This window comes from Thalassophryne amazonica, chromosome 3 (assembly GCF_902500255.1).
Source record: "Thalassophryne amazonica chromosome 3, fThaAma1.1, whole genome shotgun sequence".
Taxonomy (NCBI): Eukaryota; Metazoa; Chordata; class Actinopteri; order Batrachoidiformes; family Batrachoididae; genus Thalassophryne; species Thalassophryne amazonica.
This window is the reverse complement of record NC_047105.1, coordinates 73222785-73248605: the sequence shown is the minus strand read 5'-3', so window position 1 is coordinate 73248605 and position 25821 is coordinate 73222785. Positions and strand designations below refer to the sequence as shown.

At 40.8% G+C, this 25821-nt stretch overlaps 1 protein-coding gene across 4 annotated transcripts in view; it reads left to right on the top strand.

Annotated features, from left to right (window-relative positions):
• LOC117507035 (inositol 1,4,5-trisphosphate receptor type 1) overlaps positions 1–25821 on the top strand; it is a 286805-nt gene continuing 260984 nt past the window's right edge. For all 4 annotated transcript variants that reach the window (XM_034166724.1, XM_034166723.1, XM_034166725.1 and 1 more), the window contains exons 1-3: positions 1–124; positions 7628–7730; positions 22057–22127. In XM_034166724.1, the coding sequence (XP_034022615.1) occupies positions 7639–7730; positions 22057–22127 (163 nt within the window). In that variant the 5' untranslated portion in view covers positions 1–124; positions 7628–7638. The remainder of the gene's footprint in view (positions 125–7627; positions 7731–22056; positions 22128–25821) is intronic.

Sequence of the window (25821 nt, the reverse complement as noted above, 5' to 3'; positions counted from 1 at the left end):
GAGACGCGGCGGCACTGAGGAGGAGGAGGAGGTGACAGATAGCTGTCAGAAAAACTGGAGTCCAGCTGTCGGCGGGATGAGGAGGAGATGTCCGAGTGAAAACCCCACGAGAGCCACGGCCGAGGTGACATTTTTACCGCCTAACTTTGCTTTCTCTTTTTTTTTAATCGTTTTCAAGGCGCAGAAACACATTCGGACGCCTTAAATGGTAAAAAGCGAACAAAACGCGTTTGTTTCCGTTTGTTGTGTTATGCTAAAAACTGTGGGATTTAATTCAAGTCGTCGTGTTTCTGCTGTGCCGTGGGCGAGCTGGGTGACTTTACAGACAAACGTTTGGTTAGGGTCATATATGGTTTACAACAAAAAGGCAGGGTTTTTATTTTTATTTTTTAAACGATAGTCTTTCATTTATATCGAGCAATGAAAAGTAGAGCTTGAAAAACATTTTTTAATTGAGCTGTAGTTTTCATATACCCGTGTTAAGTAGGAGCTACACGACTATTCCTGATTACTTCTTTTGTGATATTCCACATAGACTAAATCCAGTAGCAAGTGGAGGATTGGTGTGTTACCTTAAAGGGGTCTTATTATTCAGTTTTCGGCAACCTAATATAGGGCACCAGGACCTGGTTTTATGAAGCAGTGCTACTGACAGACTGAGACTATAAGGCTTAGTACTCAAGCTTTAGTGAAAAACTAAAAAATAGGAGTTTGCTATGGTGATGGAGTAGGCAAATTGGACCCATCTAACTCTAGTCCATAGGCCTAAAATTCAGACCATCCATTTGCGGTGGTTTAAGCCGGTTAGTCCTGGTTTAAGGCACTGTTTCCATCAAGCTTTTGCGTCAGCATTAGCATCGGTATTTAAATCTGCAATAGAATGTTGACACCAATATTGTGCTTTTGAGTTTCTCAGCCTGAAATTTTACTTAATTAGAACTAAAATAGCAAGATCAGCTCTTGGGTGCAGCATAGCTGACAAACGGAAATTTGTTGCAATGATGCTGCTTAATGAAACAGACGAGGAAGAGTTGGAGGATGAACAATGAGTGGTACTGACCGCTGTAATCATTCAAAAGTACACAAAGTGTTGGTGGGTCCATCCAGTCAGTGCTGCAAGGAAGAACTATGGCAGTTATCAGCACCTCATGCCAGAAGTGAACTATGTTTAGATGGTTACGTTATCAGTGATATCGCTTACTACTATACTACTGATGCCCAGACGCATGGACCATCAGCTTCCCTGTGACGTGGATGGTGTCACAGCACAGAAAACATGTGCATCAAGATTATCATTATGTGCAAGCACATCAGTTGCAGCTGATGCTGACTTCGAAGCTGATGTGAAAGCTTGGTGAAAATACTCAAGTGTCTCAACATAGAAGTCATTCAAATGCTGACACCAACACAAAGTTAAAAAAAAAAAAATAAGAAAAGCTTGGTGGAAACTGGCCCTAAAGTCGTTGGCAGTGATTGCTGTGCTCCAAGATGTAGAAGGTGATGCTTATATTGAGAGGGGGATTTTGAAGATTGCAAGGATTCCCCCAGTAACTCAAATCTGTGACATTTTTGGCTGATTTTGATTTTGGGGTTGGGGGGGATGGGGGTGTCTTTGAATCATATAATCCCAGGTACCATATTAACGGACATTTTTGCAGAGTACGTTAACTGAAAATTACAGCAGGATGCATGCAGTATTAAGCCTGCTAGGATTGAAAATGGTTTTGAATGTTCCTTACCACAACTGAGAATACACTAGTTTTAATACGGTACACTAAAATTTTAACCCGAGAATAGAACCAACCTCTATTTTGCCTAGGGATGGGTATCGAGAACCGGTTCCTTTCGGGTATTGTTAAGAAATGATTTGATCCACCGACATCAATAACCTTTTTGCTTAACAATTCCCTTATCGGTCCTTCAGAGTGGCCGTTGTTATTGGGGGGGTGTTTGTCTGGAAAATGATCATTTCTCTACATTGATTACAGACCCGCTGTTATGTGTCGACGCAGATTGAGGAGCGAACTTGCGTCAGACAGGACCCAGCACTAAAAATAACCAGAAAGCGGTTCCATCAACAAAAAAACAATTTATTTTTCACCTGTGCCTAAATAAATTATACAAAAAAACCCCAACCCAATGTCCTTCAAGAGGAGTGACTGCTGGCACGCTCTCCAGTGTTCATGGGGAGAGCAGTCCGGTGCTCCTGGACTCACTACCATCAAACAGACACCCCCCAGGTGGACACGACAAACTGACTCTCTGTTGAAGCACAGAAGATGTGAGGTACGTTAGCAGTCATAGCAATTTCTTTCACAAAACACATGCTATCAGCAACACATCAAGGTCTGTACTTTTTATCTTTATGCACATGAGCAGCTTCTCACAATAAGTGGAGGATCACTTATCCTGCACGCCACAGCAGTGAGAAGCAAGCCACACCATTCTCATCACAATTTCACGTATACTATGTAGCAAAACATCAAGTTACTATCTACAATTAGTCCAACAGTTAATTACCTTTACTGTGTGCTGACAGCATGTGTCCTCACCCTTCCTTGCTTCACAGGCTAAATGTGTCAAACCCAGGTGCGGTCCTCAGCGTCTCACAAACGAACATCACAAGGTCGAGTTCCCGGCAGTTCTGCTTGATTCACACATGCCTTAAAAGCAGAACGCCATCCAATTATCCGCTACAGCGGAAAATCTTTAGGGCTGCACGTGAGCACCAGTCCCAGGTGCCTCACATGATATTGACGAGGGTGAGGATTCTTCAGCCAGCACCTTTTTTCCACAGACAAATCAGCTTCCATGCCACCTGAGGAGCAAAGAAAAGAAAACAACACCAAAACCTCCAGCCACACCCCCCAACACACAACAGTACCCCCCCATCAACAGGAAGCCCCCCGGCGACCGACCAGACCAGGACCGAGAACAGCACCTCTCTCCGGGGTCCATACCAGGAAGCAGACAGCACCACGCTCCCGAGGTCCACCACAGACAACAGGACAGGCACCGCAGCTGGAAGGCCGTCTGGAGTCAACAAAAGCCCCAAAACAAACCCCAACAATCCAACACACAAAAAAAAACACAAAACCCACCCAACAACCTCCCCAGGGGACCGTCCCATCAAACCCCGGGAAGAAAAAAAAATCATCCCAAACACCAAAACCCAACATAGTCCCACAAACACAATATAAACAGAAATACACGAAAGAAAAATAACAAACAACCCTCCCAGAATGACCTGCAAAGACCAACCCCCCCCCCCCAGAAGGCCTTCATCGCCTGTTCCAGGAGGAACAGCCAGAACCAAGATCCCACACAGGTCCCCAGGTGTACATAGAGTAAAACGGCGCCCCCCAGGGGACCGTACCATCAACCCCAGGAGGCGCCCCCCCCACAACCCCGGAACCCCAGACCCAGGCATACTCGGCCAGTTAGCCCCAAGCCAATTCCCCCCCAGAGGACCGTCCCATCAACCCTGGAGGCGGAACTCGAAAGGAAACAAAACAAAAGCAAAAATCAACCCCCGGAGGACTACCAAAAACAACCCCGGGGGATGGTAAAACGACTCTAAACCCCGTTACCCTCCCCGGCACCCCGAAAGACCCTAGGTCCCACCCAGAGCTCTTCGGCGGCTCAATAGCAGCGAACCGCTCGCAATACTAAGCCGGAGAAGGGAACAGGAAAAAACTAGCCCGGCTCCAACCCCAAGGCGCAGCGGAGAACCGGAAAAACATCCGGTGCCTCAACTCGACCATACCCCAGCCCCTCGGGAGGGGTGGAACCACCGAAATGGCAAACGGCAACAGATCGGGCCACCCCTCCAACTGAGGTAAGTCCCCGCAGCACCATACCCCGGCAACACCAATGACAAACGGTACAAAGGCACGCCGAGGCTGGAGTGGAACCGGGCCCTAACCAAAACAAAAAAAACGCCTCTAACACCCCCCCTAGGTGCAGAGGTCTTCTGAGAATACTCAGTGACCAACCTGCACCACCCCACCACCCACAAGACAAACGGTCTTGGGGCAAGTGAGGCCGGGGTTAGGAATGTAGAGAAATAAAAAACAACAAAAGAAAACGACCCAACAAGCCCAAACAGAAAATACCTAAAAACACATAAAAAAGCAATAAGGACAAGAGTCCAGGCGGACATCCAACCGCCGAACAGCCACTCCTCCCCCTCCAGGCAAACCTACAAATCACCAACCAAAAATAGAAAAAAAAAAAAGAGAAGAAGAAAAAAAAAACAATTACCCGTGCTGTTTTTTTTTATTTATTTATTTATTTTTATTTTTTATTTATTTATTTTTTTTTATATATGTGTATTATATTGCCGGTCCCAGAACACTTGGACTCACGTCACCATTATTCTTTTTGACGTCTAATAGTCGGGGCAATACAGAAATCTCTGCTCGACCGAGCTGCATGGGCTCGTCGACAGGAGGAGCCAGAGGTCCCGTCGGGGGAGCCTCAGTCGGGCGAAGAAGAGGCGGCCCAGACCTGTGTCGGGGAAAGCCCCGAGACGAAAAACCCCGCTCTGATGGGCGTCCTCTCTCGCATCCACGCTCCCTCATCCGATCATCCAGACGAATTACCAACGATATTAGCTCATCTAAATCGTTTGGTTCGTCACGGACCGCCAGCTCGTCCTTTAATGACTCATTTAACCCGTCCACAAACACGCCCCGCAAAGCTGCGGCATTCCAACCTGACCGAGCAGAAAAAATCCGAAAGTCCACAGAATACTCCGCCGCACTCCGCCTCCCCTGCCTAAGATTCAGTAACTGTTGAGCAACGGTATTCATTTTCACCGGATGATCAAAAACCAGTCGGAACTCCCGGGAGAAATCCTTAAAGGACCCTAACAATGGCGAGTCGTTACTCCACAACGCTGTGACCCAAGCTGAGGCGTCACCTCGGAGCAAATTTATCACGTATGAAACACGGCTCCCATCAGAAGAGAAGGAAGCCGGTCGCTGAGCAAAAACCAGAGAACATTGCATAAAAAACGAAGCACAAGCCTCGACATCTCCCGCATAAGGCTCCGGATGACAGATAATCGGTTTGAACACTGAATCCCTGGGTGACGGAGTTATCTGCCCCGGTATCGCTGATGCCGCAGCTGACGCAGCAGGAAGCGGAACGACTTGCGCTGCAAGCTCCGTAACACGGGCGTCTGTTTGTTTAATTTGATTTGCGAGATGTTGTAATTGCTCCCATATTTTCTCCAAGTGTTCTTGGACTTTCTCGGCAAAAGGAACCGCCTCTGCCGCTGGGTCCATTATGGAATGGCCGGGAACTACTGTTATGTGTCGACGCAGATTGAGGAGCGAACCTGCGTCAGACAGGACCCAGCACTAAAAATAACCAGAAAGCGGTTCCATCAACAAAAAAACAATTTATTTTTCACCTGTGCCTAAATAAATTATAGAAAAAAACCCCCAACCCAATGTCCTTCAAGAGGAGTGACTGCTGGCACGCTCTCCAATGTTCATGGGGAGAGCAGTCCGGTGCTCCTGGACTCACTACCATCAAACAGACACCCCCTAGGTGGACACGACAAACTGACTCTCTGTTGAAGCACAGAAGATGTGAGGTACGTTAGCAGTCATAGCAATTTCTTTCACAAAACACATGCTATCAGCAACACATCAAGGTCTGTACTTTTTATCTTTATGCACATGAGCAGCTTCTCACAATAAGTGGAGGATCACTTATCCTGCACGCCACAGCAGTGAGAAGCAAGCCACACCATTCTCATCACAATTTCACGTATACTATGTAGCAAAACATCGTTACTATCTACAATTAGTCCAACAGTTAATTACCTTTACTGTGTGCTGACAGCATGTGTCCTCACCCTTCCTTGCTTCACAGGCTAAATGTGTCAAACCCAGGTGCGGTCCTCAGCGTCTCACAAACGAACATCACAAGGTCGAGTTCCCGGCAGTTCTGCTTGATTCACACATGCCTTAAAAGCAGAACGCCATCCAATTATCCGCTACAGCGGAAAATCTTTAGGGCTGCACGTGAGCACCAGTCCCAGGTGCCTCACATGATATTGACGAGGGTGAGGATTCTTCAGCCAGCACCTTTTTTCCACAGACAAATCAGCTTCCATGCCACCTGAGGAGCAAAGAAAAGAAAACATCAAAACCTCCAGCCACACCCCCCAACACACAACACCCGCTGCAGGGTCTGTAATCAATGGAGCCAATTAATGAAGGCTCATTAAAAGTCTGCTAACGGGTCTTTCATTGGATTCAGGTGTGTTGGAATAGAGAGACAACTAAGTGTGTCAAGAAGGTAGATCTCGAGGACCGAACTTGGGCACCCCTGCTTTAAAGTATGATTAAGAAAGGATTCGATCCACCGACATCAATAGCCTTTTTGCTTAACGATTCCCTTATCGGTCCTTCAGTTCGGGACACCACAGTGGCTGGGAAAATGATCATTTGTCTATGTTGATCGCAGACTGCAGTAGGTCCGCTTGAAGCAACGAAGCAGCGCTTTGACTCGCTGTTCGGTGGTTCTCTGGTTTTCAGAAGTGGCAAGTCTGCAATGCCTTCATTAACCCCTCTCAAAGCCATTTAAAGATGTCAGTTGTGAGTCACCTTTGTGTGGATTAAAGTAACTAACTGGGACTCTTGTCTTGTTGTGGGTAAGAAACGAGAATCCCCCTCCGTTCCACACCGGAGTTTTATGCGATGGTTCTCTGGCGTGAGCACCAGCCGGTGTGTAAACTGAAGTTGTCCATTGGATAAAGGACATAATAATAATAATATCCTCTGTTTTGTGGGAATAAGTGCACAGCTCCAAAGAGCCGCGCAGGCTTCAGTCAGAATTAATAACTTCAGAGCAAATCGCTGTTTTAGATCAAATGACACCTCTTTCCAAACATTATAAAACAAACAATAAACTACAACTGACCAAAACCGTTGTTTCCCCCCAAAATGAGACTGTCTCCATTTTTTTATGAATTACATCCTGACGTGCAGCACAGCTCAGAGGCTATGGAGGTACATTTGTGTCATTAATATCTGAAAGAAATGCTTTTGACAAAAACCACCGATTTTGTTTATTTCTATTTGTGTCCAGAGATCAAGGCTCCATCATGAAAATTCAGTAAGGTATATTTTCTATTATACATTCCAATTCTAAGGTAGAACTCTACTAGTGTATACTAAAGTATATCTAAATATCCAAAAAAAAAAAGAGCAGTAGAGTAGAGCCTCTTAGGTGCCTGGTCTTGAGAACCAGGGATGGATCCAGTGACCATGTGCAGATTTTGTTTTTTATTTATATCCAGAGATCAAGGATCCAGTGACCAATTTCACATTTATTTAATTTAAGACTCAATAAAATGTTGTTGACATAGAAAACCTGTAAAGCCTACTTTTAGTACACAGGAAATACATAAGAGGTATTGATAAGGGAATCGATAAAGAATCGGATCGATAAGCGAAATCAATAATGGTATCTATCGATAAAATCTTATCAATACCCATCCCTAATCTGGCTCAAGCTGAATGCAAGCCAGAGCACAAGTGTTTGTGGACTTATTGAAGTGTGGTTTACAGACTTTTCAAAAACCTATGACTCTCTTTCATCACTACAGGTGTGACAGACATGTCAGATAAGATGTCGAGCTTCCTGCATATTGGCGACATCTGCTCCTTGTATGCAGAAGGCTCCACCAGTGGATTCATCAGCACCCTGGGGTATGTCTCCTGTGTGGACCCACTTCAGGGCCCTTTTTTCTGTTTCAAGCGGTGCCATTTTTATTGATGACAGCAGTCCTCTTGATTGAAAGCTTGATTTGTCAACAGAATTGCTACAACAGTTTTTTTTTTGTTTGTTTGTTTGTTTTTTACAATTTTTTTTTTTGGTATTTGTTTTTATAGGTGCTTTTAGACCACATAAGATTAGACCCTTGACTGGAACCAGTACCACCTGTAATAGTAGATCCTGGTAGTTATTTCCCCTGATGTGGAGAGAGTCAGTACATTATATAAATCAGGACTAGTGACATATGAATGTTACCATCTTAAGACTATGGGCTACATTCTTACTAGTTCTTATCAGTCACTGCATTTGGAAGCCCCCACAGATGCTGTAAGGCAAAAAAAAAGAGAGAAATGTTTAAAAAGGCACAGTTATAGTTAACCCACAGACCTGCTCCAAAGACCTACAACATGATGTTGCTGCAGATAGTGTGTCTGTGCATTCTTCAACTATACAGCACACTTTGTACAAAGAGATGCTGTTTGATGCTGTAATGCAGAGGAAGCCTTTTCTGCGTACACCCCACAAACGGACACGCTTGAGGTATGCTAAAGCACATTTGGACATGCCATCTTCATTTTGAAATAAGGTGCTGTGGACTGATGAAACTAAAATTGAGTTATTTGGACATAACAAGGGGCAGTATGCATGGCTGAAAGAACACAGCATGCCAATAAAAATGCTTGCTTCCTACAGTAAAATTTGGAGGTGGTTCCATCATGCTGTGTGGCCAGTGCAGGTACTGGGAATCTTTTTAAAGTTGAGGGTCACATGGATTCCAGTCAATATCAGCAGATTCTTGAACAATGTTCATGAATCAGTGACAAAGTTGAAGTTGCGCCGGAGCTGGATCTTTCAACAAGAGGACCGTAAACACTGCTCAAAATCTACTAATGCATTCATGCAGAGGAACAAGTACAACATTGTGGAATGGCCATCTCAGTCCCCAGACCTGAATATTATTGAAAACCCGTGGTGTGATTTTAAGCGGGCTGTCCATGCTCGGAAACCAACAAACCTGAGATGTTTTGTAAAGAAGAATGGTCTAAAATACCTTCAACCAGAATCCAGACTCTCACTGGAAGCTATAGGAAGCATTTAGAGGCTGTTATTTCTGCAAAAGGAGGAACTACTAAATCTTGATGTATTTTTTTTCTGTTGGGGTGCCCAAATTTATGCACCTGCCTTATTTTCTTTAAAGAATTATTGCACACTTTCTGTAAATCCATTTAAATCATAAATCCATAAATCATTTCACTTCTCAAATATCTTTGTTTTTCTGCTAGATGATATATTTAACTGAAATTGCTGATCCAAATAACCAATGATTTGTAAAGGAAAATCATGGAAATCATCAGGGGTGCCGAAACTTTTTCATACAACTGTAAATGACATGGTGAGATGCTGAAGAGCTTTGCTCGTTCATGTCCGCGACATATAGTAACAGTTCTGTACTTTACCATATGGTTGCTCTCTGTCAGGCCATCACACACCAAAGCTATTTAAGATATATAACTTCATCTCACAATTCTCTCACATGAATTGATCAGGTGCCAGGCTTAATCTACTTTTTCTAGATCAATTCAGGGAGGGTTCACTTGTCTGTGAAGGACCTAATACCTGTCCCTCTACTCTACAGGACCAATTTGGTGGGAGCTACTGGTCATTCCAGATAGAGCTCTTAGATATTATTTTCTGATTGCAATGCTAGTCCTTGTGATGGACATGCACTGACTTATTTTTATTTATTTATTTTCAATTAAAAAACGTTTTCCTTTTCTTATTGGTGACAGAAGAGATAAACAGATGCTTTTTTTGCTGTTTATCTGACTGAGCCAAGCTGGCAAAACAGTAGGAGGAGGAGAAGGAAAAGGTGATGCAATGCAGCCATGCTCCACCACTGATAGTACTGACAGAATAGGAAATGTAGGGTGGCAAAATGCACATGGTGCAGGTCTGAGGCTGAGAAGTCAGAAGAAGAATTGAACTTGTGCTGTGTGCAACAAGCCATCGTTCTCATTCACAACTGCTTGCAGGAGGCTGCAGGCAACCCCATCACTGACCCATGATGCAGGCAGGCGGTGCACGGTGGTCTAAAAAGTAGGCTTCCCCTTGATGCATACCGGGTTTGATTCTGGCCTTTTATCACTGTGAGCGCATGAAAAATGTTGAATTTATTTTCTTGCAAGCCTTGCGCCAGAACTTTTCGTGACCAGTGCGCACAGGACCGAGGAAAATGGTTTGATCCATCTAGTACTGGCTAGCGATGCATGCGCAGGCTGCAGAACGCCACATTGTTTCAGCCAGCATGACTTTTAGCACTCAGATGTTGTTGAATTATTCAAAGTGCTCGGGTGATACTGGCGCAGTAATAATAAATGCTAATAATAATAAAATGCTGGTGTTGCTGCTGCTTCTGATCACGGTGACACAACAGGATGCACACCAGAGACCCTGAACTCTCACACTGTGCATAAGCACGGTGACAATTTTGGATGAAATATTCACCATTTGGTGCGTGCGGTTGCTGAGTCCTGTCGCACCCTCCCTTCCTCATTATGGGTTTGCCAAAGCGCGCAGTTGAACAGAAAATGACTGTCGTGTGGTGATGTGGTCCCCAAAGTGAGACTTAAAGTAGACCTGCATTGAAATAAATGTGGTCAGATCTCAGAAAGAAATAGCTGATATGTATTTATAAGACCCTCATGAATGCAGTAAAGTAAATCTGCATGCCCAAATTTGTAATTCAACGGAGAAATCTTTGTTTAAAAATGACAAATTTGCAGCTAAAATTTGGCCCTCCGTGAAAACTGTTTGTACATCTGGGACATTGCCGTGACGTGAGGGAGAAGACGGAGCGCTAGCGCCTTCAGTCCAATCCTGCAATGAAATTGATTTTATCTTAGTAATGTTACTGTTATGCACATCCTGGTTTCAACATCCAAAAGTAAGCTGCAATGAATGCGAGATACAGCTCTGCATGCTCAGCTCAGCGGTGACATCGACAGCGGGCGACGTTCTTCCCTGACGCCTTGCTCTCACTGCCTCCGATGCGCTTACCAAGTCTGCGGGCTCAGTAAACGCCGCAGCAGGCCACTCACACCGCCCCCGTGTCTGCTGTGCAGAGCTGCGGCCAACTCCGGCACCACCTCCCTGTCTACTGAATGGAGGTGCGGCCAACTTGGCAACAAGTCCAGAGACTACGCTCACTGTTTTGAAGCGGAACACTCCGGCCGCCCGCAAGAACAGACTTATCCGCAGCGCCGCATGGTCTCGGTAATCGCAGCTGCAGAGCTCCGTGGCCACTGAGAGAGGTTAGTATCTTTTTAATGACTTGGATTCTTTGCGGGTCCCGCACCCGTACCCCACAACAGTAACACCGGAGGCTAAAGACAGTAGATTTTCAATGTCCCCAAAAATAATTTTCAAGCAAAAATAAAAGAAATGTATATTCACCAAATGTACCGCAAGACAATATGAAGTTTAAAAAAAAGTCGATCCTTCCGTATAAGACACTAAAAAGGTGCTTTTGTAAGAGAGATGCAAACTGACGTAAATCCACAAATTACAGTTGGCGTGCACAATAAATGCTGGGATAGGGTCTTCTCTCTTGGTTCTCGGCAGCGTCCCGGATGTGATGACAGTTTTGGGAAGGGCCGAATTTTAGCTGTAAATTTGTCATTTTTAAACGAAGATTTCTCCGTTGAATGACAGATCTGGGCTTGCAGATTTACTTTACTACATTCAGAAGGATCTTATGTGTAAATAGAAGTCATTTTTTGGTCCAAAGATCTGACTGCATTTATTTCAATGCAGGTCTACTTTAAGGGCCAACGAGGTGGCACAAATCACAAGAAGAGAAGTTTTATTTTGTCATTCATGTGTTAGAACAACAGGTCTGTGCGAGCTGGGCTGTGGCCTGTTTTGGAGCCAAGAAATGACACTTGTGAGGAAATCCTCCTATACGATGCCTTCTCATTTATATATTTTTCCAATACTCGTTTTATATTCATTATCGTAGCCTTTGGAGTGAACAGAAGGCAACGACTGGCATGATTCCACATGAGAAATACATTAAATAACCCTTGCTAGTGACAGCACACATTTAAACAAGTGTCCCGGGTGTACCCTGCTTCATGTTCTATGACTGCTGGGATAGGCTCCAGCCCCCCACGGCCCTCAATTGGACTAAGCGGTTGAAGATATATATGTGTGTGTGTGTGTATGTATTACTAACCCTACTCCTACCTCCTAACCTTAACCATAACCTAACCCTACTCCTAACCCTAACCATAACCCCCCCCCCCCCCCCCCCCCCGGCATCACTTTTAATTTCGTGCAGCCGTCACAGAATGTATTTGAATAAATTTGTGCTCCCAGTACGAACATTTTGCAGTTTTCATGACAATATCACGAACCAATAGAGTAATGTATATTTCATGCTCCTGAATCACGACATGCCGTGAGACTGGGTTGGCAATAAACATCAAATCTATGAAGTAAGTGTATGTGCCCTGGTGATGCGTCATTACTGAGGCCCATAGTGCTGCAATACACCCACATAAATGATACTGTTTTACATTAGCAAGTGTAAAAATCAACTTAATTAAAATTAATATCTTGCTGGAAGACTGTACTGTGAAGGCTGAGTAGCATCAGCAGTGCCATTAGGACTTGTTCTAGTGGTTAAAGCAGTGGGCCTGTGATCAGTGGATGCTCGGTTCATCTCCCAATCGAACTGGAAAATCATTAAGGACCCTTGAGCAAGGTCCTTGATCCACCAGTTCAGTGCCTTGGATGATAGCACAGTGACATTGGTGTGTACATGAATGGGTGAATGAGAGGCATCATTGTAAAGATATCTGCTGCTTTGACATTTTTTTTTCATACGGGAAAGGGCTACAGAAATGCAGTCCATTTACCTGAAACTTCATCAAACTTGTTCATGACAAACATCATAGGTCTTCTAGAGTTCCAGTAAACCCCCCAATGGCACAAATGTTTCTATTTACCAAACTACAGCTTTGACCTGGAGATATTTTGTCCCAACTACAACAGCCCTCTGAGCAGCATTTTCACATCCCCAGACCTTAAGTAGAAATGGGCTTGTAGTGAGAAGAGTACCAACTTCTCTTGTCTCTGTCGTTTTCCTAATGTCCAGCTGAGCAGCATTTTAAAGCTGCTATTTAGTAGCTGGAGAGAGACTGAAGGGTAATTAAATGTTAAATGTCTGAGGGAAAAAAAATTCAGTTTAGCACAATGGGCTTCTACTCCAGCGGGACCTGTCTAGTTTGTTCAAAGGTGAGCGAAATTCATTATGTGCATCTTCTGCCATATCAACAGTGACCTTAGCAGCCACCAGGACTCTACGATTAGCAACAAGGTTTGCGTAAACCGCATAAGGTCTACTTTACATGTGAGCTCCTCCAGACATGTCACACAGCAGTGGCGGCTGCTGGTCTGTCAAAGAGGGGAAGCTCATCGTTGGCTTACGTCATAAAAATATGTAAAATGGTCATAACAGTTCCAAGTTGCACAAGCATTTTGCAATTTATATCTCTATTACATACAATATTTTATGATGGTACAATCACCAAGTCGTTGGTGCACTTGGTTTCAGTGCGGAAGGTTCCCGGTTCAAACCCCACCCCTTCCACATTTCTCCATGTAATATGGAGTTGCGTCAAACAGGCCATCCTGCATAAAACTTTGTGGTGACCCCGAGTGAAAACAAGGGAGCAGCCTAAGGGACTTACTTTTACAAGAACATTATTAATGTTTTTAAACAAAAATATCATAAAAAGTTTCAAGAAGTTCATAGAACCTTTATTATTAAGCATACATAACAGAGCCTGTTTCCTGACATTGCTCCATGCAAATGTTATTTTAAAGATTGGCTTGCAGATGTCACCATATGTAATTGTATCAAAGCTTCAAAACACTGAACCATTGCTTAATATTGATTCAGTGGTTCAAAACGCTTCTTTTTTTCTCCATCACTAATTTTCATGAATAAAATGCATCAGCAACCACTAATTATTACCACATATGCCTGGATAAACTTATAATCATGAATACTTTGATGTGTTGCGAACCGGGACATTAATTAACATGCAATGACTTTTAAACACTTACTGAAGAATGAAGCAGAGAGTAACTCATCCGAATCGTCTCACATAATGTCCTAATCCAGTGTGCTTCTCTGTGCACCTTTTAAAACAGACTGATTTATAGTGCATGCAAAACACTTTGGCATAAATTTCAAAATGCAGAAATACGCAAAAATGTGCAAACTAATTCTCACATTTGTATAGCTGTCAATCAAAACGGGATTCAGCCTTTCGACTGATCATCCAATCATTGTACAGAACTCCAGCGTCTAGGCCCATCCACAGCTTCATTCACCCCCTGAGACTCTCAGCGTCCAGGGGCGGGACAAAATTGTGGCTTTATCCACTGACAGTCACGTTTTGTGGCAATGAAAAAAACCTTTCCAGGCAGTCCCATTGAAGTGAATGGACGCTCAGCTTCTAAAGGAAAATGCATTGACCACAGACCGTATAAGAAAAAGATTTATGATAAGATAACAAAATAGTCAATAAATTTGTGATAAGTAGCTGATTTTGAAAGAACTCGTCTTCAAGATGAACATGTTCAAATGCATTTGTAGTCAATGAAATGATAGCAAACTGTACATATTTGACCATTTAATTTTTGACATTTTAGGGGAAGCTGAGCTTCCTTTGCAGTCTTAGAGAAACCGCCTCTGTTGCACAGTAACATTTCTGTTGAAGCTAGCATGTGTGTGTGCGTGCGTGCGCACGTATTGTGTTAAAAGATGCCAACTTGACTTAGAATAGGAGGTTCACTGGTCTTGAGCTGTATCTATCAAAAATTCCATAGGCATAATAGAGTGAGTGGGTCTACTAAACAATTCCGTCAGTAATTCTCTAAAAAATACTTGATATTCAGCACTGAAATTTTGGATTCTGATAAATACAGGTGAGGACTGGTGAACATCCTATTTTAGCTCATGTTGGCATCTTTTAATGTATAAATTAGTAGTCTTAATTGTATTTGCGGAAATACTGACAGGCATTTTGCTATTATGTTTGTGTTTGCATTGGTAGTCCTACGACTACCAATGCAACTACTAATGCACGTTTTTACTGTAAACTAACTAACAAGCAATGTATGTGCTAATGCATGTGCAGACCCTATGCTAGCTGGAGTATCAACACCCCGTCACACCTTAACGATTTAGCCAGCGTTTGCTGACCGTATTAAAAACTCTGGGCATACGCAGGTGTAAGTCCAATAAGTTATGGGTGAGTTTTGTTTATGTTAAAAGCACGTTGAAGCACGCAGATATACTTTGCAATACGGCGAGTACGTCAAAATATTTTGGGCATGCACAATATTTTCGAGATATGCCAGCATATGGCTAATATGTCCCGCATTTGCAGATCATAAGTTGTAGGTAAGCTATGCGATTGTTGACACACATTTATTACAAGTTACTCATAAGTAGAAATACGTCCATTGATACTGTCTATTGATTGGGTGAATAACTGAAAGCTGCAGTCCTCATGCGAACAGTTCAGACTTGTTTCAAATACTAAAACCATTCACACAGGGTGTAAATGTTGTGGCTGAAGAAACATAATGTTTTTAAAGTCCCTCTGCTCCCAGTGCATGTCTCAGCCTGAACCAGAAAACAGCGGCATTTTGTGCCACAACAAGAAAATTAACTTCTTTTAAAAGCTGAAACAGTCACAGCGCCTCATTCATTTACAGAACATTTATCACAGGCATCAGTTAATTCTTCAGCATTCTGCAGGCGCACAAAATAAATCCCATTATCCCCCAAGACAAAAGTAAAATCTATATACATAAAGGGCTACGTCTGTCTGTCTGTCTGGGATGAACTCCCAAACTATAATGTAGCCCTAAAAACTATACAGTGAGGAAAATAAATATTTGAACACCCTGCGATTTTGCAGGTTCTCCCACTTAGAAATCATGGAGGGGTCTGAAATTTTCATCTTAGGTGCATGTCCACTGTGCGAGACATAATATAAAAAAAAAAAAAAAATCCGGAAATCACAATGTATGATTTATTTATTTTTTAATAATTAGTATACACTAGTAGAGTTCTACCTTAGAATTGGAATGTATAATAGAAAATATACCTTACTGAATTGTCATGATGGAGCCTTGATCTCTGGACACAAATAGAAATAAACAAAATCTGTGGTTTTTGTCAAAAGCATTTCCTTTCAGATATTAATGACACAAATGTACCTCCATAGCCTCTGAGCTGTGCTCTTCAACCGGCTGTGCTGCACGTCAGGATGTAATTCATAAAAAATGGAGAAAGTCTCATTTTGGGGGGAAACAGGTTGTAGTTTATTTGTTTTATAATGTTTGGAAAGAGGTGTCATTTGATCTAAAACAGCGATTTGCTCTGAAGTTATTAATTCTGACTGAAGCCTGCGCCGCTCTTTGGAGCTGTGCACTTATTCCCACAAAACAGAGGATATTATTATTATTTCCTTTATCCAATGGACAACTTCAGTTTATGCAACGGCTGGTGCTCACTCCAGGGAACCATCGCATAAAACTCCGGTGTGGAATGGAGGGCGATTCTCGTTTCTTGCCCACAACAAGACAAGAGTCCCAGTTAGTTATTTTAATCCACACAAAGTTGACTCACAAATGACATCTTTAAATGACTTTGAGAGGGGTTAATGAAGACATTGCAGACTTGCCGCTTCTGAAAACCAGGGAAGCAGATAATCGCAGGGTGTTCAAATACTTATTTTCCTCACTGTATATATTCTGAATCCTCATGACATGGGGAACAAACTGGTACCATTTTTTTAAAAGTTGAACTGAAAATTACCCCCAAAATAGCCATTTATGTAAGACCATACAATGTTGTACCATGTGCGATAAACTCCCAAACTATAATATGTAGTCCTAAAAACTATATATATTCTGAATTCTCATGACATGGGGAACAAACTGGTACCATTTTTTAAAAAGTTGAACTGAAAATTACCCCCAAAATAGCCGACTGTGGGTATGACCAGGCAGATTCAAATTTCCAGCCCTATATATGTGTTGGCCATCTCTGTTTATTTAATCCCTTTCTACAGCACACTCAGCAAAACAACAACATGCTTAGGCTAAGGCTGTGGGTATGACCAGGCAGATTCAGATTTTCAGCCCTGTGTATGTGTTGGCCATCTCTGTTATTTAATCCCTTTCTTCAGCTACTTTATGTTCTCAACTGTTAAGCACCTGACTGTCCTGTACAACCCAGTTTGCCTTTCTGTCTGAATACATTAATTTTATGTTTGTAAAATTGTAATGTAAAAACTGTGAAATACACCACTACCTCAATTTTAATTCATTGATATTTACATTTACTGTTACCTACCTTTTGTGTGTAGTTTTGTTATAAATTTGATTGCAAAACAAAGTCTGCATGAAGGACTTCAAATGTGTTTGTCTTTTAATCAAGTATTTCCACTTAGTTTGGGGAGTCCATCTCTTATAGTTCTGCTGGACATACCTTAGCCCATTAACTATTATTTTTATAAGACATCAGCATTACAAAAACAAATGTTTGGCAATTGTTTTGATTAAAATGATTGCATTTGGCTTATGTCTAAAACAGGTTAACCCGGGCAGTGCCGGGTACCCCAGCTAGTTAAACTAAAAAAAAGCATATATATATATATATATATATATATATATATATATATATATATATATATATATATATATATATATATATATATATATATATATATATATATATATATATATATATATATATATATATATATAAGCCTGCATGCATGATTTTAGTAAGTTCAGTGTAAGTACATAATAGAATAAATAAATGATAAAAATACACAGAACAAAAATATAAATGCAACACTTTTGTTTTTGCTCCCATTTTTTATGAGCTGAACTGAAAAATCCAAAAGATTTTCTATATACAAAACCTATTTATCTATATACTATACCTGCTTATCTCAAATATTGTTCACAAATCTGTCTAAATCTGTTAGTGAGTACTCCTTTGCAGAGGTAATCCATCGCACCTGTGAGGTGGCATGGATTATCTCTGGCCAGCAATTAGGCTGGCCACAATAATATATTTTTTATTTATATTTGTATAATATTTATATAATTATATTTTCGCTCAGCATACATGGATGACACAAGAAAGTGAAAACACTTTTTTACATAGTTGTCTATTTAAAAATCAAATGACAAAATCGAAGTATTAGTAATAAATAATGATGATAATAATAGTGTGTATATGATAACAAGAACCTAAACAATTGATAAATATATTAAGACAGTAAATTAACATTAAACAATTATTATTTCATGTTAATTTCATTAACATGAAATAAAAGGGTTGAGTTCTTCTAAAAGCTGTTGAGGTCTAAGGTTCTAAAAACATTTGGACTCATGTGCTATTCCAACTCATTGTAGAAATTTTGCATAATTGTCAGCTACCTATTTTATAAACACTACCTAATCTAGAGCCTGCTGATCCCAACAGGCAATGCACCAGGTTTATTTTTTTATTTTTAAGAAATTTGCAAAAATCTTAAAAACCTTTTTCACATGGCCATTTTGGGGTATTGTGTGTAGATGTTTGAGGGGAAAAAAATGAACTGCAACCATTTTGGAATAAGGCTGTTACATTAAAAATGTGGAAAAAGTGCAGCACTGTCAATGCTTTCTGGATGCACCGTATGTTGTGATTTGGCGCTACATAAGTACATTGAATGTACTCCCTCAGATACAAATTCTATCAATTCTTTAATTCTGTATTTATTTTATTGTTGAGTTAATATCTTGCCTAGTATTTTCCTCATGTCCTAACTTTCATTCATCCATCCAGTATCCATCAACTGTCTGACATCTGTGGGATATTACATAAGCAAACGAGTTGCTTTTTCAGTTGATCTACTTAGCCGTCATCTATCACTACATCGTGGTTATACATTCTTTTAATTTCGGAAATTACATGATGATGACATCTATTGTTTTTGCATTACCCAAGCTGTTCAGGTTGGACTAAACCCCTTAGTCACCCATCAACCCCTATGCCCTATGCTATTACCACTGCAGGGAATTTCTTTTGGTTCCTCTAATTTTGTTCAAGGTCACCAGAGCGTATCCACTATGAATCTGCATATTCACGTGGTACAAGTTTTATGCCGGATGGTGATAGAACTCCAGATGTACGTGGAGGATGTGCACAGCTATTCTAGAACTGTGGACCTTATTGCTGTGGACCTTGTATCACCATGGTTCCCTGTTTTTGTTCTTGTTAACACTCCCAGTTATTGTCTCACTTAATAAATATGCAGCCTTGTTCCTGAAGGTGTACAGGCCAGCGATAGCTGTGTTTGGACAACTGTAGATGTTCCCGGGGGTAGAGAAGCCAAAATGGATGTGGGATTTGGCGTGTGTCCAGACAAATGTTATTCTAACACAGTGAAAGCTAAATTTGTCAAGAAGAATTCCAGCCTGACCATAGGTCATCTAATCCTGAATTATTTTATTAGTTTGTGAAGTAGGAGGGTGAACATGGTGCATCTATGTAAACTAAGAAAACATGCTGGGAGAGTGTGCTGCTGTCGTCAGCAGGAATGAATAGTTATTACATGCTGCTATGTTTAACAGGACAAACTGAAGAAAGGAGTTCCTTCAAAGCCATTAAATGACATTAAAGCTTCACGCATGCTGAATAGCCATATACAGACTGCAGCTGGTTTTCAACACAATTCAAGAGCACGTCTGTTAATAATTAACTTTTTGCAGAGTCAGACAAAATGTTCACAAGAAGTCCAGCCTGTGCAGTTGTGTATACATTATTACAGTAATTGGGATGATATGGAAAATGCAAATAAAATAAATGAAAGTGATTTGCTTTGACTTAATTTCTTTGTTGACAGTATTAACCAATTATATTTCATGTTTTGTCTGGTCAGCTTCATTTCACTTGTTAATATACATCCATTCCTAGATTTCTGCAACACATTCCAAAAAAAATTAATGAATGAATAAAACATTAAGAAGATAAAACATTTAGATTTTGTAATGTTGCCATTCATATGGTTTTGAATTGCCTTGTTAAAAAAATGCATTGATATCCCTGGAAAAGATATCCTGAAGGCAACATATGTTGCTCTAAAATCTCAGTGTACTTTTCTGCATTAATTCTGCCAACATAGAAGTATAGAAGCCCATAGTTGGCAGATGCTGGCTTTTGGACTTGTTGCTGATAAGTTTGTATGGTCTTTTTCATCTTTGGTTCGGAGCACACTGAATTCCATTTCTTCCAAAAAAGATTTGGAATACTGATTTGTACATGATCACTGGGCAATGGTCCAACCCACACATGCCTCTAAACCCAACACAGCTTCTAGACAAAGTTAATATCAGGCTTCTTTTTTGCACAGTCAAGTTTTAAGTAGCATTTATGAATGTAAATCCATATTTTTGTACTTTTCAAAAGTTTCCCAAAGTAATCCATTGTCCATGTGTATCAGCTATTGACGAATGACATGTTTTTATGCAGTGCTGTCTGAGGGATTGGAGATCATGGGTGTTAAGTTTATGCTAGCATGATAGAGGGTAAAATATAAAAATCCATTTCAATCTTTCTTTGTGGAATGTTGTTTTTAAACATTTCAATAATTTTATCATGCATTTGTTGTCAAACCTGAGGTCCTCCATCTGTCTCCTCATCCAAGACTCAGCCTTTCGTGAATACTGCCTTTGTACCAAATAATGATTACAGTCGTCTGTTGACATCACCTGTTTGAAATAACATCATTTATTTATCAAGTTTGACACCTCATTGCTAGGCCTAAATTGCCCCCATCCCAACCTTTTTTAGAATGTGTTGCATGCCTGAAATTCAGAAGTGGATGTATATTAACAAATGAAATGACGTTGGCCACACAAAACATGAAATGTCCTGAGTTCATGTGGTCTGCAATGAAATAGACGTCACTAAATGTTAAAATCACCGCAGGTTTTTTGTTGTTTGCTTTTAATGAGCATTTTCTGTACTTTTCCAACTTCTTCTGATTTTGAGTTGTAATTTGATGTTTTCAGAAATGACACAACCGTGCTGTCACATGTGAAGCATGTGTCTACACGCGCCTCTTACAGACACATAATTTCAATAAAAGTTCATGCTGAGTGAAATGTACAGCTGCTTGCTTGAATTGTTGAAGTGTAGGTATCCCAGAACAACATTGTGTGTTTGTGCGTGCGTGTGTTGGTGAAGTAACAATTTTACCACGATGGAGATGCTGTTAGGCCTCAGTGACTGGATGATTCTTTCTGGTGAAATGATGAATCACAACAAATAAAATGAGGCACTTTACTGAGTTCACTGATTACTTCATGCTGTTGATTTTTATGATTGATCAATCAGTCAGTTTCTCAATTGAATGATTAGTTTTTCGATCCATAAAATTGTGAAAGTTGATCAGTTTTTTCCAGAGTCTGATGATGCCTTCAAATGTCTTTTGTCCACAACCCAGAGATATTCTGTTTGCTGCTAGATAGGAATAAAATAAACCATGAAGTATTCACATTTAAGCACCAAAAGACTCAAAATGATTAATTGATTATCAAAATAGTTGACAGTGAATTTATTAATCAATTAATTGCTGCAGCTCTAATCTCAAATTTTAAAAGGGTACAGGTTTTCATTGCAATTTCAGACTTAACAAGCTAATTTTGTTGATTAAGTCCACTTTGAGTACTTTGTAAGTAAGATGCATGTAAATTCAGTAAGGTATATCTTATATATTATATTCCAATTCTAAGGTGGAACTATGCTAGTATATAAAGGTATATCTAAAAAGGAAGAGTAAAATAGGAGAGTAGAAAAGAGTAGAGCCAGAGCCACTTAGGTGCCTGGTCTTGAGAACCTTTGTCTGTTGTGGAACTTGTTTGAGATTACAGTATAAAACCAACTTGCTTAGTTATTGTTTGCTGTCATATTTATGTTAATTTTATGTTATTTACAATTGTGATAACTGATATATTGATAAAATTGTAATAACTTAAATGGGAAAAGCAACCAGAGCTTCAAAAGCTGATGAGAACTACACGAGGCCTGCAGAGTTGAGTGGATTACTCAGAGAAATTATTTCATATGTGCCTGTATGTAATTACAGTGTTACAATGTGTCTGTGTGCCCAGCTTGGTGGATGACCGCTGTGTGGTGCAGCCTGATGCAGGAGAACTGAACAACCCTCCTAAGAAGTTCAGAGGTAAGATGCTCAGAGCGCCTCCTCCTGATCATGCAAACCGCTCTGTGTTTACACTGTGGGCTCTGTGAGAGATGCTGATCAATGTGTTATGCTGTGTTTCTTTAGTGATGGCAACAATATCTCTGCCCACCGTGTGTGTGTGTGTGTGTGTGTGTGTGTGTGTGTGTGTGTGTGTTTCAGAGGCTTCTCTGTGGAAGCAGATGGAGAGACTGAGTGCTGATGTTGATTTGTTATTTGATTGGAAAGCTGCTGTCCGAACCAAAGCAGTGAGGTGGCTGTTTGGTGAAGCAGCTATTATTAGCTTCTATAGAGGAAGTAGGAATCTCGACCTGCAGTTCCTAGACTAGAGGTATATAAATGTCTCTGGGGAGAAGCCCGGTCTGAGATTTTGTAGAGATTATGAATGTTTAAAGCTGCATTTGTGTAGAATTTGTCTAAAATTATTTTAAAAACAATATTTTCTGTTAATTACTGGAGACTCAATGTTCGGGCTGGATTTCTCTTCTGATCTCATATGATTGTGTTACTTCAGACTGTCTTGATTCAATTGTTAATGGCCCAGTCACACGGCATACGTCGATTCCTAAACGAAGGGAGAAAAGTCAAAAATCGTTGAGAAAAGGTGGACGAATGAGCTTTTGACTTTTCCCATCACCAAATCAAGAGAGCAAAAGGAACGAAAGAGGGACAAAATGAAACCGAAGCTAACGTTGATCTCCACGCTTTAAACAAAATGCACCTGGAGCCACTGCTAGAGCAGTGTGTGTCTGCATCCTGCTCTGTGTTCCAGGCTCTGTAGTGCCTGAGTCCTGGAGAAGCTGCAAACCGAGGTGCACGATCCGGCCCACGGCCTTATTTAAGAAACTGAGCGGGTACATCCTATATTTTGCGTGTATTAGGAAGATGTCTGTAAGCAGACCCTGGCACCATATCCAAAACAGGCAGTAATTAAATAAATTAATAAGCTACTCGATGCACCCAGTTGTGTAAATGTTGTGCATATAATTTCATTGCGGAAGTAACGACGCAACTGTGCACCGTGTGGAAACTGACTTTGACTTCAGGACAATGCAGTGACCTTTGCAGATTCAATGGGTGACACGTACACATCACTTGAGAGGCTGAATGAAGGAGGAGTGTGTCTGGTTTTGTGATTATCCTCCATCAAGAATAAGATCTAGGCTTTGACTGAGTTCCTGCACTTTCCCATCAAAAGCGTATCTGTATGTATTGAGATTGGAAGACAGCTAAGAAGCGTTTATGGAGTCACAACATCCTTGGACAGAGGTGTTTGGAGATGCCTATACCTTTCCAGGAGGATGCAGGTCTAAGTTTTTCAGGTCATGGTGCTTCCGGTGTCGTGAGGTTTGGACACCAATCGGTGACCTAAAGTTATGACTGTATGTCTTTTGTACTTGGTCTCTTCGGCCGATCCTCAAGTACTGCTGGAATGACTGTATGGGAAAAACTCAGGGGGACTTGGATGAAGTGTAACACTTGCATCTTGAGGGAATATCGTCCGCGACATTTTGCTCATGTGGTGCACTCCTCTGGGCTTGATCCATCACGTAGGTGCCTCAGTGTTGAGAACTCCAGTGGCTTTTGAAGCACAAGAACATGGCCATGTTTCATTGGTTGCAGCAGATGATTGCTATTTTTGAGAGGGAGAAATGGACCAGCTGTCTGTCTGAGTGAAGTATAGAGGATGCGGTGACATGTATGGAACGGTTCTGTGCTTCCAGACCAGTGGTGTTATCACCAAAACTGCAGCAAAACTCTCAAATCTTTCAAAGGACAAGTGTTTGTTTGTTTGTTTTCACACAAAAAAAAAAAAAAAAATGTTCAGAACGTTACATTTGTAAATGTGCACGGATGTCTAGAGAAGCATAGTTGATGGATTACAAACATATATGTATTCTTAATAGAACCCGACCAGTACAGGATTTTTTTTTTAAAATGTGCACAAATAATCACTAAAAATGATGAAATGTTGATATTTTAAAAAATCCTGAACACTAAAAGTCGGTAACCTTTAAGGATAAAGGATAAACAACAGCTATCTGTAGCCTGCACTCTTTTTCAGCCCTCAGCCATGGTCATACTGTTGCTACGTCATCACAGGAACGCACCTGTTTTTGGACACTTTTTTTTTCCTAGTGTGAAGGTTTTTTTTTTTTTTTTAAGTCCAGTCTGAGCGTGTGTCTGAATAAGCTGTTGGGGACACAGCCTTATTTAGATGCCAGTGAGGGAGACTTAAACCTTGGAGGAAAACCTGTGACTATATTGGCAGAGTTCAGAATGGTGATAATAAAAAATAAATAAATACTGCAGGTGATTTTGGCATGCGGGTGGAGGTGATACTTTTTTGCCAGCTCTTTGGTCTAATCAAGTGTTGTGTGTGTTTTTTTTTTTTTTTTTTTTTTTTTTTTTTTTTTATAGTTTTATCTGTGACATCAGAAAAAAAAGTGATGGTGTGGATTTTTTTTTTTCCTGAGAAACGGGTACATTCAAATCTGAAATGACACAAGGGACTGAAAATATCAGCTAACTGTATTTTATTACACAGTTAGTATACTGTACGTTAGTGGTGTATCAAGTTATTATTAAATATTGAAACCATTCACACAAGGAGAAAATATAGACAAGACAATACGATCTTAATAATTAATGTAAATAGCAATAATTGTATAATTAATTGTATATACACTGAACAAAAAGATAAACGTAACACTTGTTTTTGCTCCCATTTTTCATGAGCCAAACTCAAAGATCTAAAACATTTCCTATATACACAAAAACCTATTTCTCTCAAATATTGTTCACTAATCTGTCTAAATCTGTGTTAGTGAGCAATTCTGCTTTGCTGAGATAATCGATCCCAGGGTTCTCCCCAGAAATTTTTAGTATAGTGGTGCTGTTGGCAACTATAACCCGAAGTCTGCGCAGTGCTTCCGCTTGGGATCCTATCCAACCTTGTGTCCTGAAGCCCTAAGACAAAAATGAAAATCTTTTAGTGCTGTTTCTGGTCTGATTCTGTGCTGAATTGATGATTAGTTAAATTTATCTAAAATGTTTGCGTTTCATTGATACACTGTATACATGTTATAAATGTGCAATAAACTAATTTAAAAGAAATGTACAGAGACCATTTAAACTGTGGGAGATTCCAGCCGTTTTTTTTTTTTTTACACATTTCCACTGCATAATTTAATTTGAAAAGTTTGAATTCCCAAGTCACAATATCACCAGGTTGGGGGCATTCCTTCAAAGTGTCAAAATCTCACCTTTTGTCACCACTCTATATTGTCCAAATAAATGAATTAAAAAATAGAAAAACAAAAGGTCTGGCTTTCCTCCCTGTGTCAGCAGGTGCATTTCTGGAAAATGTCTTACTGCATTTCTTGGTATGTGATGTACATATTAGGAAAATCAGAAACATCTGACGGCTGTCTGACAGTGAAACAAACACTGTTTCATCTGATAACGAAGCTTCTGAGCTTTCATTCAACAGTGAAGCTTCAGATTTACAGAAGCTGTACAGAGAGACAGGAGGCAATACACTTCACCCTAAAACTCAGAGTCTGTCTGATTTTGGATCCTAATGTGTGGTGAATTTTTGGCCCTATTTTTGATGCACGTCCGTGCAACAGCCCACATTAGGGTGACATGCGCGAACATGTCGTACCTGTCAATT